Below are 17999 nucleotides of genomic sequence, written 5' to 3' on the forward strand. Positions count from 1 at the left end.
AAAATTCAAAACAAGGTAGAAGCCAGAGATTGTGGGTTTGTTTAGACACAATGGATTTTTTTCATCTGCAGCAACTTTAGCAAAGGTAAAAAGAGAAAAGCTCGGATGATGGCAGTTACTGCAAAATGAAGTGCCTTCTATTCTGCAGCAGAGCCAGAGGCATATGACTTAAGACAGTTTTTGCCTTTCTAGCAGACCACTGCTGCCTCAGAGCAAATCACAGCAGCCTACAATGGCAGTAAGCATGCTTCTCAAGCAGCTTATAGCAGCAAGCTTCCATAGCTTTACCACATCATCCACCCCACACATGTGCTGCAAGGGCACTGCTCTAATTATATCTATCTATAGATGAGAAACTACTAAGCATGATTTCCCCTGTATTCAAGTTTTGAGGATTTAAAAAAGTCTTTTAACATCTTTTGTAGGTTTATTTTTGGATTTCCACCCTCCTCCAAGGTCAGATGTGGCTTTACAAGAAAACAAAAATTGCCATGAGAGGCTAGGGTAAAGACTTGGGCATGTTTTACTGCTATTGTAAATTCAGGTGACTAAAGAAGAGCAAGAGAAGAATAGACAAGCTGCAACTGTCTTCTAAATAGTTTTATTTGTTCTGTCAGTGTGGTGACCTGCAGCAGAGGTATTGCCTCTCACTGAGAGGTGGTGGAAATTTTCTAATTTCATCTGAACCCTGTGTTAATAAGGAAGTGTATATTGATGGCCATTTTCTGCAGTTATGACTAATTCAACTGCATGGTGCTATCAGGGTAGCCTCAAGTGACAGTTGCAGATGCAGTGACAGTCTGTATCTGCATAATTTCAGTGGCCCATGGAACATTTGTTGGTTACTAATCCCCAGGCTGGATGGATGTCTAGCACAAGAAGCAAATATGCAAGAGGCCACAGGTCTAGCATGTCATAGACCTGACAAAACCAAGGCCTCTCAAAGCCAGGAGAGAGCATGCCATGCTACAAACAACATGCTTCAAGAAAAGAACATGGGTATTCTCTCAGTGTCAGACGCAGCATAAACAGACTCAAGTCACCATGACCAGCTCTAGGGAGTGGAGGAAGTTTCTTGAAGGACTAGCAGTTTCTTTTCCTGTGTGCCTACTTCCTCAGCAGCATAATTGACTTTCTCTTGGAACTACAGAAAAAGGTTTGTTATATACAAATAATTTTCAAATTTTTTTGAAAATAGTTTTCATCACCTATGTAACAGTGGTCTTAATCCAAACCCACAGATACATCCTTTCCTAGTCAGCAGTGATATTATCTATGCCACTGGGCTGAACCCAGTAAATGGAAAACACCTTAGCTTAGCATTTTGCCTTTGTATCACATGTTGTCCCATGACTTGAGCTTTTATTGTGCAGTTTGTCCATTCTGGTATAGTCAGACTTCATTAAGTTCCAAAGGGGCTGGGTGAAAAAAAAAAAAATGAAGTGTTATGCCCATGTTTTAGAGCAAAACCAGGATAACATAGGTAATGAACAATAGCTAAGATTCAAAACTTTTTGGTGATCATTGCTACTCAGGTTTTTCATCTATTATAATTCCAAGCTTTCTCATATTGAGGTCAATATAATTCAAAAGCAAACAGAATGACAAACAAAAGAAACAGTAAGATAGTGACACATTCTATGAACTTTTTGCATTCAGTCCTGCACAAGGAGTTCTGGTCCATGCCTTCCTCTGTATCCTAAAAAAGATTTATAAGAGATTGACTAGGATGATCAACAGCATAAGAATAATTTCTAGAGGCAGCAGTTAAGAAGGCTAAGATTTTCCTTGATCAGACATGACTGTAGGGAGCTAGGCCAGAAGTTTATCAAATCTGGAGCAGCTTGGAAAGCATGACTGGAAATAGACCAGTTGCCTTCCCCTCCACTGTAAAAACCAGGAGCATGAAATGAATCTAGCAGAAGACAAGGCCAAAACAAAGAGGTAGCGATTCTTCACAAGATGTGTGTTTATAGAAAATAATTCCCTTGGAATGCAACAGACTCTGAAGATAACTGAACAAGAAAGAGTTAACTGATGGCTGTTAAACACAAAAGACCTTATACTGCTGCCAGAATGTTTAAAGAACACACTACTGCAATGCTCAACTTGCTCATCTTCAACAACTTGTTTGGGCCACAACTAGAGACAGGGTGCTGCAGAAGGTACAGCATTTAGTCTGATCTGGTTCAGCTGTTCTTATGAGCAACTATCAGCTGGCTTGTAATCAGACTTATTTTAGTTCAGATAAGCTAGATTGTATATTCACCTTGATTTTTTTTTTTTGGCTTAAGAATTTGGAAAAGAGATGTAGTTTTACAGAAGTTTGTACTAATGGTCCTGTACCATGCACTTTAACAAAATAAAATGCAGGAGCAACATGACCTATAAAAGAATTATAAGAGCTGCCTCTCAGCTTAAATGAACAAGATCCTGACAAAATAAGGCTGGCCTCTGTACTTTTTAAGTGACCAAGGACAAGGCAGAGGGAGGGATGACAAACTAAGGGAGTATTAAGTGATTAAAAAGAAAAAAATAATTTGTCCCGAGTAAAGCGTTCTGTGCCCCAATTAAGCAATAGACTCCAGATTTCTAGTCAGATCTTCAACATTGTTAATACCGATTAAAAATCCAAATACAAGGTTTTCTTTTCCTGTTTTGAATAACAGTTTCCTGTGCCCCAGATTTCACAACTCTGCGCAAGTGTTACAGTATGCACTTGTGTCAGTCTCGTGAGCTCATCAAGGGGAAAGATCCTGCCTCCCCTTCTCCAGAGAAGAATAAAGACCAACTTACAGAGGATCATATAAGAAGTAAATACACAAGCCTGCCTGCCTGGCATCATGTTTCATTATCAGAAGTCAAGCCATTTTCTCCCAAAGGAACATCAACTGCAACCTGAAACATACTGTGCCTGTAAGACTATTTGTTGCATCCTACCTCCAACCAGCAAGATGCCAATTCCAGCTGCTTCATGCTTCCTCCTCTACTACAGAAAAAAATTCTCAGAGAAGGTCTCTTGCCTTCTCCAGCAAGCTAACTGCCAATTTTCTCTACCTGTTTTCCCCAATAAATCTATTCACCATCATTCTTTGCTACTATGGAAATTAATCTGTCAGAGCTGTTTTCTGTTAACATTAAAAAAGGCCTGCTAATCTGGTATCATTTGAGGAAGTAAGAGTGCAGCTGGAAGTGAAACAAATTTTGACTGCAAGTACCAATTCTACAGCTCCTGAGAATGTGATTTTTTTACTTTCCTGCTCTTAATTTTTCCTGTAGGCTGGACTCTTTCTAGGGTGTGCTACAGTATCCCACTAGCTTAACTGCTGTAGCAAAGTCCTGAGAAAGTCTAGTAAGAGAGGCCAACAAGGTGGAGCTGAACTACAAGTTCTTAAATAAAACACACAAAACAAAACCAACCACTTCTCATTGGAAAAGCTACAAGATTATATTTGTCCTTAAAAAGTTTCTTTGATCAGAAACCCAGAGAACTGTCAAATCACAATACAAAAACAAATGCTGTGAACAGCTATAGCAGGAAGAGCTCAGTTAGCAGGAATGCTAGGCTCCGGATATATAATTCTTTGATCTTTCCACTTTACCTTTTAGGAGATGAAAGGAATCTCTACCCTTGTAGAGAGAGAGTGTGGCACAAGTATGGGAATACAACAGCCATTTATCTTACTGTCACAATCCCCAGATCAACCTAGACTAAATGAAGACTTGGCTGCAATCTAGACCACTAACTCAGCCTTATTTAATTATATCCGGCCTTGAAGAAGCAGTCCAAAAATCATTACGGGTGACAGGGTTTTCTACCGCTCCCTTCCCACACCTCATCCTTTCTGACAACAGCCTGCTTTCTGTTCAAGCTTTTGTATCGTTGCCTCTTCCCTCAGGTGCTTCTTTGTTTTTCCTCTATTCCCACTCTCATATTTCACCAAGCATCCAAGCTCACTGCTGGTTAAGTGCTGCACTGTATCCCAGAACAACTCTCTCCAAATTCTTTCCCACTAAGTCATCCCACAAAATACAGAGAGAGCCTGTTACAATACCACTCCACCCTGAGTGCTAGCTAGTCTTCCTTCTGCTATGGAGCAGTCTGTCTGAAAGTCATCTTCAGTAAAATTCCTACGCAGAATGGAAAATTTCAGGCACACACTTTCATAAAGTTACAGTGAAATGAAAACAGAGGAAATTAACAGAACTTGATGTACTGTTTTGGAAACCCTGACTATCAATGTAACTTCTTGACAGAAAACACTTCCCACAAAAATGTTATTTCCAAGCAAGTCAACATTACCCCAAACAGTTTTCTATCACAGCTCAGACTAATCTAAGAATATTAGCCATCCTGCTTCTTTTAGATGCCTTTGGGCTTTTATTTATTGCATTATATATACACATAAACACTTGCAAAGCTGAAACTTTTTGTATTTGCTTTTAAGCCCAGAATTTAAAGTGATTATAATCAATTTATGTTAGGAGAATCAGCATTAGAAGAGAATATTGCTTAGAGTCAGACACCGTTTCTCCCCACCCTCCTCCTCGTGTTGTAGGTTAACTCAATCTTGTCTGTTCAACCTATCGCAAATTATTCTGAGCAAAAACATGTTGCATGTAAAGTCTGGCCTCAGCGACAGTGGAAAGATTTAAAAGCAGCATTTGAAGATAAAAATCTGTTTTCTCAATAATGGTTAGTATTTATCAGGAAGAAAAATTTTAAGTTAGGGCAGCTCCTTATTACCTTTTTATCAGTACCAGGAAACAAACCACAAACAAGCTATTTCACAAACAGTTTGAGAACAACTGCATTGTGCATTTTAAGCTAGCTCAGTTCCCTTTAAGGTATGCTGTGCTTTGCAGTTATGGAATCAGAATCCTACCTTACATTTACCATTTAGGGTTGGTTATTGCATTAACAGTTCTGGTGTCTCCTTTCTTTCACCTGTTCAGAAAGAAACCTCTTTCTGCCAGGCCTGCACAGCCTCCTTCAGGGGACAGTTCACACTCTAGACCAACTCAGGCCTTGGGAAAAGAAAAAAATTTACAACAACACAACAAAAGTCACCCCAGCACTAGCCACTGTTTTTCCCAGTGTCCAAATGCATTTTCTGAAGAGTCTTAAGCAGCTCTCAGAAGCCAACAACTTTAAAACCATTACCTGCAAGTATTGTCAATACTATAAAAAAACCAAGGGACAAACATGTCACATGTCAAAATTTGGGTATAAGCCTACTTCTCTGTCCTCCCAGAACAGCACAGTAAGTTTCTGATCTGCTAGCTCATGACACAGAAGGTTCCTGGAAACCCATTTTTACTGTATTTGCAAATGGTTGCTTGTACCTTTTTTTCTTCTTTCCTGCATCATGTGCTGCCTGCCCGGAAAGGACAAGTTTTCTACTGTTTACTTATTAAACAATCCCATAGGATTCTGTGCAGGCTTAATGTCTTCAGTGGAATAATAAGCCAAAATATACTATCACTTCAGTAAAACAAAGACAGATTTAAACATTAGTATATTAGCTGTCAGACATATCAACACAGCTCTATTTTAAAAAGGAGGCTCAGGTAAACTAATCAATGGCCACAGATTCACACTCAGGTGTTCTACATGTGCACTAGCATGAGAACAGCAGATAACTAGCAGGAAAAACATAAGCAGCTAACATCAACACCAGATGATTTCTTGGGGGACAGTAATTCTCCTTGCTTTTGTGTGATGTATAGAGACAGCTGATATAATACAGCTACTCCAGCATTACTATCATCAGAGCATTGCTGAAATAACCATCTCATTACACACAGTAATGAAATTATTTTATTATAAGCAAAAACAGCTTTTATATCACCAAGGAACCAGGACCTAAACACTTTTCAAAGAGCTATCCATGTAGAAACTGCTGTAGTTAGAAATCAACTTGTACTTCCAATAGAGAAAAAAGCATGGAGTGTTTACAAGAAGAAACAAATCCAAACCCAAAAATAATCAGAAAAAAGCAGACCTCACATTAATTATGTAAAATCTGCCATATCCTGGTCCTTCCAGACAACAATAGTCACTAGCTCCAACTCACAGTATTCCAAAATAAAAGTGACTGCTAGTTCAAACTTTCTCAATATTTTCTGCTTACCAATTCCATGTAGTCTGGCAAAGACATTCTAGTAGTCCCCACAGTGTGCTCTGCAGAAACATTTTTGCATTTCCTTCTTCCAAAAAACAAAACAACACAAAGTCACCAAGTACAGATACCGCATCTTTGGGGGGCGAGGAGGAGGCAGGAAGGGCCTCTGATGCAGTGAGAAAGCTACATAGGCAACTCATAGGCAACAGCAGAAGCATATCTGAGAAGTCTGGAGAGAGGCAGGAAACCATCTTCAGTATTCTGCATTGAAAGGGTAGTCCTTGTGAGTTTTGCACCTGAAGGAAATCAAAGAGTAAAGATTATCACATGTCTAAAAAAATACTATATGCAGCTGTAACCACTGCAAAGAGCCACCAAGGGAAGAGCTGAGCTGTATAAAAGCAGAGTCAATTTGCTTCTGTTTTCCTTGGTGATGTGCTGCATTTGTAAACTGAAAGGTTCTTGAGTGTCTTTCATTGTTCAGGCTCTGAGCATTTCAGGTGATGCAACCTAGGTGCTTTGTAGACAACTAATTCAAGGTTTTACTGTTTACTGCCCGGAAGACCTTTTTAGCAGCCTTCCAACAAAGATTTCATATCTGGCTTTAGCCTTCTAAGCTACAACTCCTCATATTAAATTTTCAATGTCCACCCACTTTCCCAACCGACCCTGAAGAACATACAGTCAGTTTTTATAGTATACCTAAAGGTCATGACAGAAAGACAAAGTTCCACAAGCAAAGTTAATCAAGAATTTTAGTCTGCATCATGCTCGTTTCTCCAATATGGTCAAAATAGAAATTACTAATATGGAGCTGCCTGTAGGAATTCCAGCTACAAAATGTCTCTTGGAGACTGAACTCAAAATGAATGTGAAGTTTGCTTTATGCTCATCATGATTTTGTTCATAACATGAAAATTGAAAATCTTACTCTGAAGAGTTATTCTGAGGACGACCCCTTTGGAAATTGAGTATATCCTGAATTTTAACCAAAACTAGTTACACATACTGATAACTTAACTTGAAAAAAAACCAACCCCAAACAAACCACTACCACTTACGTGCTCATTGCACACACTCTCCAGTTTCTATTAAAGCTGAGGATAGCCACCATCTCCTCTTTAGTCAATTCAAAGTCAAACACCTAACAACAGAAATAGCTGGAAGTCACCTCTTTGAACAAATCAGAGAATGTAAGCAAAATTCACAAAATTGAAGACCAAGTCCACAGTGTGGGCAGACAAGGGTGTTAGAGAGGAAATGACTGCTTCACAAAGGAGGGAAAGGAAAAATACATCTCTCTGGATTTCTGAGACTCCACTAGTTGGAGTGGGGAAGGAGGTAAGAGGGGAGAGGGAGGAATTTAAAAAAAAGTCTCAAGTTGGTGTTACATATGCCAGTTGTTTTAAGAAGCTTGGAGAGCACCTAGTGTTGCAGAACACCCCCATTCTCCATTTGTGACAGATGCATCTTTCTGTCCTCTTCCAAAGGAGTATCTACAAGACTTTCATATTCTACCTAACAGCAACTAAATGTCTGCCAAAATCCTAATATTGGTTTCAGTCAAGGACCATTGAATCAAGAGCAGCGACATGGTTTATGGACACCAGGACTACTTTCTTAATAGTACTTGCTCTACATAAGCTTTTTGTGGCCTGTTACTGAACTTGGGCCCCAAGCAAGCTCTATCAGCTTCTTCATCCACGTGACATAGAAAAGGAAACATCACATAATATGACTGCTAAGATTATCAGCATACTCTTTCCAAAAGCTTTGTTTACTCCTGCTCTCCAGCTGTAACCTTAAGTTTAGCACTCAGTAGATCATAAGTAAACATACAGAGAAAAAAGCACAGGCCTCTTGCCTGAGGAAGACTTAGGAAGGATTGTTGCTTGCTCTGTAGGGGGAAGCCATGCACCCACATCACTCCTAATGATTCACCTTGAAGTTCTCCACAATGCGCTGTGGTGTGACAGACTTGGGAATCACAATCACATTTCTCTGGATGTGGAACCGAATCAGAACCTGCAAGAGGCATATCACTGAGTCAGAGAGATGACAGCTTTTGTTTTATGATAGGGTGAGCCTGTTCCAACAGCTGTTTACTGTAAACTGTACAATTCTGCAGAATTAATTTATTTCTGCAGAGCTACATTTCAGATCATATCTGGATTCTAAGCAGCACTTTCTCAAGTGCAAATACAGAAGTGGTGGAGCCCCACATAGAAGGTCTCCTTTCCCATTCAGTTTCGTGATACTCAGTTCGTTTCTTTCCCACCTAGATTTTTAGGAGGCTATACGAGGGTTCACTTCTCTGCAACAGGACTTGAGATGGGAAGACTGAAACATGACAGCATCTGAAGACAGGTCAAGAAAATGTTTCTTGTTGACAGTCAAAGAGTCCTTGCAAGCATGCATTGAAGGTCACATAGCAAACAAACCTGCATTAATACTTAACATCACAGAAGAGCATCACAGTTTACAGGGAGTGAAAAGCCAGCCTGTCCCTTATGTAGTCATTAGCTGTCCTGCGTTACAAGAAGGTGTACCCATTGTCCAGCACCTACGTACCTGTGCTGGTGTTTTGTTGTGCTTGGCTGCAATCTCTTTGATCTTGGGGTCATCCAGAAGGGAAGGATCCTCTGGCTTAGCCCTACACAGAGGGAAGATGATCAGTGGGAAGAAGCCTCTACAGATCCAACCTAGCAGAAATCTCTACCTAGATGAATAATTGTTGGTGCACTTGTAGTCTCAAGGTTCCAAGCATAACCCGTACCAGCTGCCTTGCAAATTCCAAAGCAATCTTACCATGGCCTGTCAGGAGAGCCAAGTGGACTGTATGCTGTCACAGCAATCCCTTTGGATTGGCAATACTTGATCAGCTTCTCCTGGGTAAGGTATGGATGACATTCTATCTGCCAACATAAGAGTACAAAGATTGACAGTGGTTTAACTGCTTTTAACATGTTCCAGGGATTAGTTTTTAATCAAAGGCTGATTTCTGTTCTAACTTAGAGTCTCTGTACGATATTACGCAGCCTTTGTTTTCTGTATGCCCCCACACTCTTTCTGCTATTTGTGGCAGCTGTCCTTGCAGTGAAGGGTCCAAGGACTGTAACACCAGTCTTTAAAACTTTGCTGATCCGTTTAGTCTCCAACATATGGGATCACTCGCTACATAATTGCTTAAATGGGACAGTTCAGTAAAATGCACACGCAAGAGAACTGTAAAATCATAACAATAGGATAGCAGACCAGTAAGTACAAAGTTGTCTTTTCATTCCTAATTAAACATGCCATAATGTGGTGTTTATTAACTACCACCATACTGACTTCAATACCAGTATTTGTTTAATTCATTATTTGCTTCGTGTCACTCACGCTGAATACCTCCAGTCTGCAAACAATGAGAATGGCTACCAATACCTATTTTAGACCATCAGCTTACTGTCCATTATAGACCTTTTTTTATAAATACAGTGTGCTTACCATGTATTTCTATAAGAGCATCTACATAACAGAATACAGACTTAACAGCAGCTCTGTATTCTTGCAAGCTAATGCACTGATACAGAGTATGGAACAGAAATTATTCATGGGGTCAGGAGGCAGTGAATGAACATGAGTATTTGATACTTTCAAATACTTGATAGTTCCACACCAGGGAGCACTACTTTTCTTTCAGCAGGCAACATCAAGAACCTTTTTGACTGCACTGTCATTCAAGCCTTCTGCAGCCTGCTGCTGCATTTGAGGGAAGCCCCTGGAAACTTGTGCTACTGGCAGGTGGAGCAAGAGACAGTGCAGAACATGGGATCAGTTTACAGCCTCAAGTGCTTTATTTGTGGTTCTAGCTGCTTGCTGTTACCAGAAGCCTGCACGGCTGTTTACCTTCTGGGGAAGGTCAGAATATTGGACAACAGGACATATTACTCAGTTTTTGGGACAGACTATACATGTTTATTTTGCTTTAGGAGCTTTAGAAACAGAGCTTACTCAAGAGCAACAAAGTATCTGGTACAATTGCTTGTTTTCTCAACTATTCAGTAAATAGAATTCAAACGATATAAGCAAGGCAAAGTCATCCCTACCTGTCCACTCAAGTTGAAAAACTTCTGAGCTACATTATCTAGTCTTATGTTTGGACCAGGGTGAAAAGTCTATGATGTACATTTAAACAATTATCTGAAGCTATTGCAATCCAGACTGTGTGATAACAACCATGTACTTGAGTCAAATTTCCTTACTGAACTAAGTAGTGGTATCATTGTAATGTAATTACCACCTGCCAAATTAATTTCTCACCATGAATGAAACTGATGTGCCTGCGGACTGCATTCAAATTAAGAATGGGAATGACACCAAATATATGCTATTACTGGACTACACATGAAACATCTGCACAGAGAAAGTGTTTGCAGGAAGCACTATCACTATTAGGCCAAATGGTGTTAACAGACAAGCTTTCAGGCTTGCAAGCATTTCTTCGGAAACAGTAATTTTTGAAGGACAGACTCATAGCTCTGAGCTTAACTTGATTATAGTAATCACAGAGATTGAGAACATTTGCAAATGAGACAAGGGTAATTATCAGCTACAGTGATAGTGGCAATGAGGTGTGGCAGATGTTGAAAGGCATCATAAGACTTCTATGAACTATCCTCAAAAGCACATTGGGACTGATAATGAAGACATACAACAGAGAATTATGAATTTTGCACTTGTCACTATGTTTCAGTTTTACATTGAACAGCCTTCCAGAGAAAAAAAACATATCAGTCTTCTGAAAAAAAGGTGTTAAAAATCACTTAAGTACATATGCTCAAGCTACCACAATAAATTAACCAGTTCTTGTAATCCAGTATCAATAATTGACTGCAGTCCTTCAAATATCATATCAATCCAGAACAACTCTAGATAGACCCCACAGGGGTCTATCACAGGACCTGTCCTCCTTGACAACTTGTGCCAGGCTATAACCTTGTCAAGTTTGTAGGTGATGCCAAAGTGGGAGAGGATGCTCAAGGGCAGGGCTGCCACTTCAGAGGTACTCACTCAGGCAGGAAGAGCAAGCTAATAAAGTACCTTATGAAATTCAACAAGGCTGCACACAAAGCCCTGCACCTGGGAAGGAAAAGCCCCAGGCAATAACACAGGCTGAAGCCTGACAGCCTGCAAAGCAACTCTGCTAGAAAAGACCTGGGGACCACAGTAGGCTGAGCTGAACATGAGCCAGTAGCAAGACCTGGCAGCAGGTAACAGAGCTAGTAAGTTGTGGGACATGATCTTCTCCCTCCACTCAGCACTTGTCAGACCACCTTTATAATACTGTGTCCAGTTCTCCCCCTCCCCAGCTCCCTCACTAAAAGAAAGATTGACAAACTGGCATGAATTCAGCAGAAGGCCACCAGGATAGCTGGGGAACCTGCTCTATTGGGAGAGGCTGACAGAGCTGGGCTTGTTCAGCTTGGAGAAGGGAAGGTTTCACGGCTCCTAGTAAGCAGCTTTTCAATACCGAAGAGAAGGACATCCACAGACAAGCCAAACTCATTGGTGGTGCATGGTGGGAGGACAAGAGACAACAGGTATAAGTTGAAAGAAGAGAGGTTGAGACTGGATATAGGAAAACTCCCTCCCCCACATCTCCCAAGGTGTGGGTCAGTTAGTGGAGCACACTGACTAGAGAGGCTGTGCAGTCTACATCCCTGCAGGTTTTCAAGATGGATAAAGCCCTGGGCAACCTGGTCTGATCTCACAGCTGATGGTGCTGAGCTGTATATTATAGCAGATAGCAGGAGACCTTGGAAGACAATCTGAATTTTCCTAAGGTTTTATTCAAGTGATGTCTATATACCTGGATAGTCTATGGCCTACCTTGCAACTCCATTGCTTCCTTCCTGCTAACCCTCATTAAATCTGTAATCAGTCCACAAAGCATGTTCCTGTTCAGTTCATTAAAGTTCAGTCCATCAGCAACAGGAACTGGCCTCTCCACAGAAGAGTTGCAAAAATGTCATCCAGTTCTCTGTTAGGTCCTTTCTCTCACCCCCCCCCCCCCCTCAAGTCTTACTCCACTGCAAGGCAATTTTAAGGCTCATCTAAGTTGGCCCCACCCCCTCCCAAAAAAAAAAAAGATTCTGGAACTGAAAAGGATTCTGGAACTGCTCTTTGCCAGATTTCCAAGCAGCAGTGCAGAAAGTTCATAAACCACCAGCACCTTGTGCATCCAGTAGCTAAAGGATAGGATTGAGAAAACATGCTGTGTCTACTCCATTCTCTTTCCATAATATTATTTCATAACAGGATCTCAGTAGTCCTTGAAAAAAAACAAACAAAAAAACCCCAAGCCCAAACATTCATCTATTGTCATTTTAGAGCTTACCTGGTTATTTGCAGGCTTGTATTTCAGCCCTGGCTTGTTCAAGATTCTTTCAATCTGCTCGTGGTTAAAGTTGGAGATACCAATGGCTTTTACCAGACCAGCATCCACCAGCTCTTCCATGGCCTAACAGAAAGAAAAGCAAAGTCAATATCTAGTGTACACAACAGGGCCTGAAGAACATGTTCTTGACATGACTTATTTCCCTCATAAGAAGCACAAAGTAAGCATTTAGACTTTCAGAGTTCGAGTCTGAGTTAAAAACCAACAAAACAGAGCACTATTATATTTGTGCCCCATGTCCCATTTCACCAAAACTCAGACAAGTTCTGTGAGACTGTGCAAATTCACCGCAAGTTAGAAGTGGAAAATAACAATAGCCAACAACCCACTATTGCACCAGTGACTCTTTCCAAGTAGTTCTGCATACATGAGCACTTAGACTGCTGAAGGTAATGAAAACATGGAAAAGACTGCCAAGGACAGAAAACATGGATCTCCCGCTGTGGCTGAACTTACCTCCCATGTGTGTAGAATATCTGTGTTGCTGGGTATTGACATCCCTTTGTCATCTGTGGGAAACAGCTCCTCTCCTGCCTGTCAGAGACAGAGAAAACGCTTGAAACACTCTTCAGTGGAAAGCTAGGTTAATACCAGTTGAAGACCACGATACCATAAACTCCTAGTGTAGGACACTTATCTACATATGTATTAGATAATACTAACACTTATTACCTATATTCTTCAGTCTTTTCTTTTGCTTTCACCTGGGATTATGGCATTTTTGCCAGCAGCCATCCTGATAAGGACAGGTACTTCTGCTGGACATAACAATGTCCTCTGGCTCACCAAAATTCCTATGGGGAAACGTAACTCTCCATTTGTAGAATTATAGCCAGTTTACAAGTTTACTTTCCATATTACAACAATACATAGTTCTTATATGGATATAATGGAGTGCTTTATTAAAATATGTAATAAGGAACCACTTAGGACCTGGAACATGTTCAGTCTATATCAAACCAGATCTGCTGACAGGTCTTTCACAGGCAGACTCATTGTTTAAGTTGCTGGCATAGGGAATGTTAAAACAGCCTGTGTCCCAGTTAGGACTCCATGCCATGTATCAACTTTGTTCAAAACCAGCTGTTTTTTACTGATACGTGATTACACCACACATTTTCACTTTGTTAGTTCTTTCCGTATTAAACTAATTTAAAAAATACACATGCTATGAAACGCAGTTCATCTCGGAAGTAACAAGTAGAAAGAAGACTTTGATCAGGCTCTAACTAAGCTTAGAAATAGTCAAACTGAGACATCAGTTCCTTTGCATATAATCAGTAAGAGTTAGGAATTAAAAAAGCTTCACCTTTTGAAATCCAAGGTCTGTGGAACACTAAGGCTCCTACAGCAAAGGTCAGCTCAATCTGTACTGTATTAAGGACTCAGTGATTAAAGACAGAAATGGAAGACAGAAACATTCTCTTGTTCTGTGATTCTGTAACATGCGGAGGAAAGAATTTCTGTGAGGTAGAAAAGCACAGCCCTCCTTCCCACAGAGAGGGAACCACATCATTGTCAGCTGAGCATACTTTGGATTTGTAGAAGACAACACATAGGCAGTAAACAAAAGGAGAGCAATATAACTTATGCTTGCAGCAGCGAAACCCACCCCTAGTTCAAGGCCTACCTCTTCCATAATCAAAAAAGCAGAGTATGCTGTGCAAACAGGAACCTCAGAGGTAGGTATCAACAGTGTGGCTCCCATGGCCAGAGGGAAGCTGAGCACCAGAGCAGTGCTAGTACGCAACAGACACATGATGATCTGTGTCGGCTGGAGCAATTACTGGGCTGTAAAGCTATATAGCTCTTCAAAACTGCCAGTCACAACAGACAAAGCCAAGGGCATTGCTGTTACTGTACCTTAAAACCAAGAGGCCAGTGGATGAGGTAGAGATCCAGGTAATCCAGTTTCAGGGCAGCAAGAGTCTTCTGGCAGGCTCCCTTCACCAGAGGCTTGTCATGAAATGTGCACCATAGCTAGAGACAAAAAGACAAGGCACACTGTGACCTCCTGGGTTAAAACTTTTGAAACCTTTCTGTTCTGTTCAGGAGAGTGCCTGTCCCCTTTGGAAGGCAATGTGGAACTAGGTCATCCTGCTGATCTTCGAACACAGCTTGCTCTGTGAGCAAGGCAGGCCTATGATACTGAGGACAATATGTACAGTGGTGGCACATGCAACTATTCATGTCAGACAGCAGATGTAGTCTGGTTCCATTAGTGAAGACTTCATTTAAAAAACACCAATTAGAAGATCAGATACTGCATGAATGAAAGAGGACAACATAATTTTACGCCAGGAAAAGTTCAAAGCATCGCTCATGTCAGTGGTACATACCCAGCATAAATTCCCATACAGGATGAGGCAAAATAGGAAGCTTGTCTCAGGAGTGGCCTAAGTGATGCTCTGAATTGTTCTGTGCTCTACCACAGAGTAGGAAAGTAAAGAACTGGGAAGTTGCTATAAAAACACAGGTGTCTTCTAGGATCCTATTATCATCAGATCCATACCTTACTGACAATGAAGAGGTCCTCTCGTTTCACAGCACCTTCCTTGATTTTTTGCTGGATCCCATCCCCAACTTCATTTTCATTTTGATACACATAGGCACAATCAAAGTGACGGTATCCAGCATCAATAGCAGTCATCACTGCAGCTGTTACTTTCCCCGGTGGGGACTGAAAAAAATAGTATCCAAGACATTCTAATCAATATATATCAAAGACTTTTTTCCTAGCAAAATAAAATTAAGAAAGCCACCCCACCCAAAGCAATCCTCCAATTAACGTAAAGCAAAAGACACCAACAGCAACAAAAAGCCCCCCGAGTTTTCCCTATAGCATTTTTAGGTCTGCCTACATCTTGAATACTGGCTCCTGAGTGTAAAGCCAGCCTCCAGCTGCGCCCCTGCTGCTCCACTCCCAGGCAGGGCTCTACAGAGCCTCTGCAGAGCTGAAGCCCTAACACCAGGGCCGTTCTCCAGAGACGGGCCAAGGCCTCCTCACCGCCCCACGCCGCTTCTCAAAGGAGAAGCCCCTGGCAGCTTCAGGGGGGTCTGGCCCAGCCGGAGCCCCTCAGCCCAGACCTGGGCGACCCGCGCCCCTGGGCCGCGCCCGGCAGCGGCGCTGGAGCCCGGGCTGCTGCCCGGGGGCAGGGAGGGGCCCTCGGCACCAAACGCCGCAGCGGCATCGCCGTACCGAGCGGGGAGCCCCGGCGACGGCCCGGCCGGGATGTCGGTGGCACCGGCAGCGCTGCCCTAGGCTCGGGATAGCGATAGGGACGAGCCCCGAGCCGGGCCGAGATCCGGCCCCGGGGGCCTGGCCTTCCCTTCCCAGTGCGGGGCCGAGGAAAGGGAACCCGTCCCGCACGGACGGTAACAGGCAGGGCCGGGCACAGCCACCCTCCCGCCGCGAGCCCCGTTACCTTCCATGTGCCCAGCCCCAGGATGGGCATCTTAGCCCCGGTGTTCAGCTGCACGTAGGTCACCATGGCGCCGGACACCACCCAAGAGCAGCAGCAGCACCGCAGCAGCAGCAGCTGCCGGCCTAGCGCCTTTAATAACGGCCGGGCCCGCCCCGCCCCGGCGCGGGGGGATGGCGGGGCGGTGCCGGCACCAGACCCCGGAGCGCAGCGGCGGGGCCGACGCTTGGGCCTTGTGCAGCTCACGGCGGGGGCTCGGGGCGGCGGCTGAGGGCTGACGGAGGCCGCGTCTGTGAGCCCCAGCGCCGGGCTGAGCGTCACGCAGCGACCCGGATTGTGTCAGACGGTGCTTAATAAACCGGGGCTGCGCTAACTTGAGGTGAAAGGCGTTCGGTGTCCCGTGTTCGGTCAGCCGGCCGGTTGCCCCTTCCCGCAGCGCCTCGGTCCCATGATGTCACACCTCGGCCGTCCCCGGGATGGGGGTGATAGAGGGGACGTGAGGTGTTTCCCTGTGCCCTAAGAGCCGTTTGCGGGTTGTGAGCCTATAGGCCAGGAAAGGGTTGAGCCCTTTGGCCAGAGCAGTGTGTCCCCACAACGGGGCTGGTGGCCAGGGCTGGTGGTCGCCTGCAGTGGAGCCTTGTGACTCTGCGTGCAGGTACAGTGAGATGGCTAGACAAACCTCGGCCTGGCTGGCTGGCAAGAGTGGGGAGTGCTCCATTCCCCGCTCCAGATGAGACACATGCAGCTTCCACTTAAGGAGAAAGTGAGCTGTGGCTTATGAGTAATTTAGCATAGAGTGAGTTTAAAAAAAATGAACTTTATTTTGAATGTTGGGAGAGGTTTTTTTTAAAGTGTTTTGAAAGTTGCAGAAGAGGAACAGTGACTTTTTAATGGGTGACATAATGACCAAATTGTCCCTCCAACTCTAGGGAGGTGCTGAGGGCATTTCAGAATAAAATGCGTGATTGTAATCACACGTGGTAGGTAGCCAGTAATCTCACATCAGGAACTGTCTTTGAAATTTTTGCAGACAAGCATACGCTGTTCTGCTGAAGAGGTTGCAGCGCAGTGGAAAAACACAGGCTTGCCCGGGAGGCTTTGCTGCTTACTCACACGTGGAGAAGTTTCTTCAGGTGTGAGCGTTTGCTCTGGGTGCCTCTCCCAGGACAGAGGCCCCTGTTCTCTGCAGCTTGGTATTTATTTGCTCCATTTAACTAAGGGCGGGCAAGGTAATTTGCCTTCCTCTTTAATGTTCCTCCTGTTTTGTGTCAGTGCCATCAGCCGTCCCCGGCAGGATGTGATGTGTTTTCACTTGGATCACAAAACCGTTATATAACTCTGTGCTTATCTCTTAGTGTTTGGGTTCGGTTTTCCCTGGCCGTTTCTTGTCAGAGAGATGTCTCCATCTTGTCACAAGAGGCTTCAGGCAGAAGTTCCTTACGTTGGTTTTGCTGTTGGCTCTTGCAAGTGGGGGACTTTCCCCTCACAGCTGCAAGGCAAGTGGGCTTTCTGCTGTTTACCTCTCCCGATGGCCTGGTGGGGGCTGTCACATGGCGGCAGGGCCTTGGGGGAAGAAGTACTGCATGTATCACTGGGTGACAGCCAGCCTGGTAAATCTTGTGCGCCGTGTCCTTGATAATGTGGCTTGCTGTTCCTTTACAGTAAGTGCTGGCAATGAGGAACTGTGTGGGGGAGGAAGGGTTGTTTGTTTGTTTTTTTTTATCTTGATCCATGAGCAAGGTTTTGCACTGAAACAGGATGCATAGTATCATGAGTTTTTCGGTTTGTTTTGATGACTTTGCATTTAATAACTGTAATTTCACCATAAGTTGTGACTCTGGAGACCAGCAGCGTTTGGTATCTGAGAAGAACAGGGCCCAAAATAATAGAAGTGGGTATGTCCTTGTGGAGACAGTCTTTACTGGCAGACACCCTGTGCCCCGCTGAAAAAGCGTGAAGGAAAAGCAAGGAGGTGCGAGTCGCAAGGTGCGATTGCCTCAACTCGTAAGG

General features: G+C 43.3%; 1 protein-coding gene across 1 annotated transcript; it reads right to left on the minus strand.

Moving 5' to 3' along the window:
• Positions 1–6378: 6378 nt before the first annotated feature.
• Positions 6379–16058, minus strand: LOC309405844 (aldo-keto reductase family 1 member B1-like; the record flags this gene model as incomplete). The annotated part of the gene is made up of 10 exons (XM_082000761.1): positions 6379–6421; positions 7187–7269; positions 8067–8150; positions 8697–8778; positions 8934–9040; positions 12508–12630; positions 13024–13101; positions 14431–14547; positions 15080–15247; positions 15993–16058. 10 exons carry the CDS (start codon positions 16056–16058, stop codon positions 6379–6381), a joined length of 951 nt encoding a protein of 316 aa, XP_081856887.1.
• Positions 16059–17999: the final 1941 nt, after the last annotated feature.

The sequence above is a fragment of the Phaethon aethereus genome (assembly GCF_964289735.1).
Source record: "Phaethon aethereus genome assembly, chromosome: 1".
Taxonomy (NCBI): domain Eukaryota; kingdom Metazoa; phylum Chordata; class Aves; order Phaethontiformes; family Phaethontidae; genus Phaethon; species Phaethon aethereus.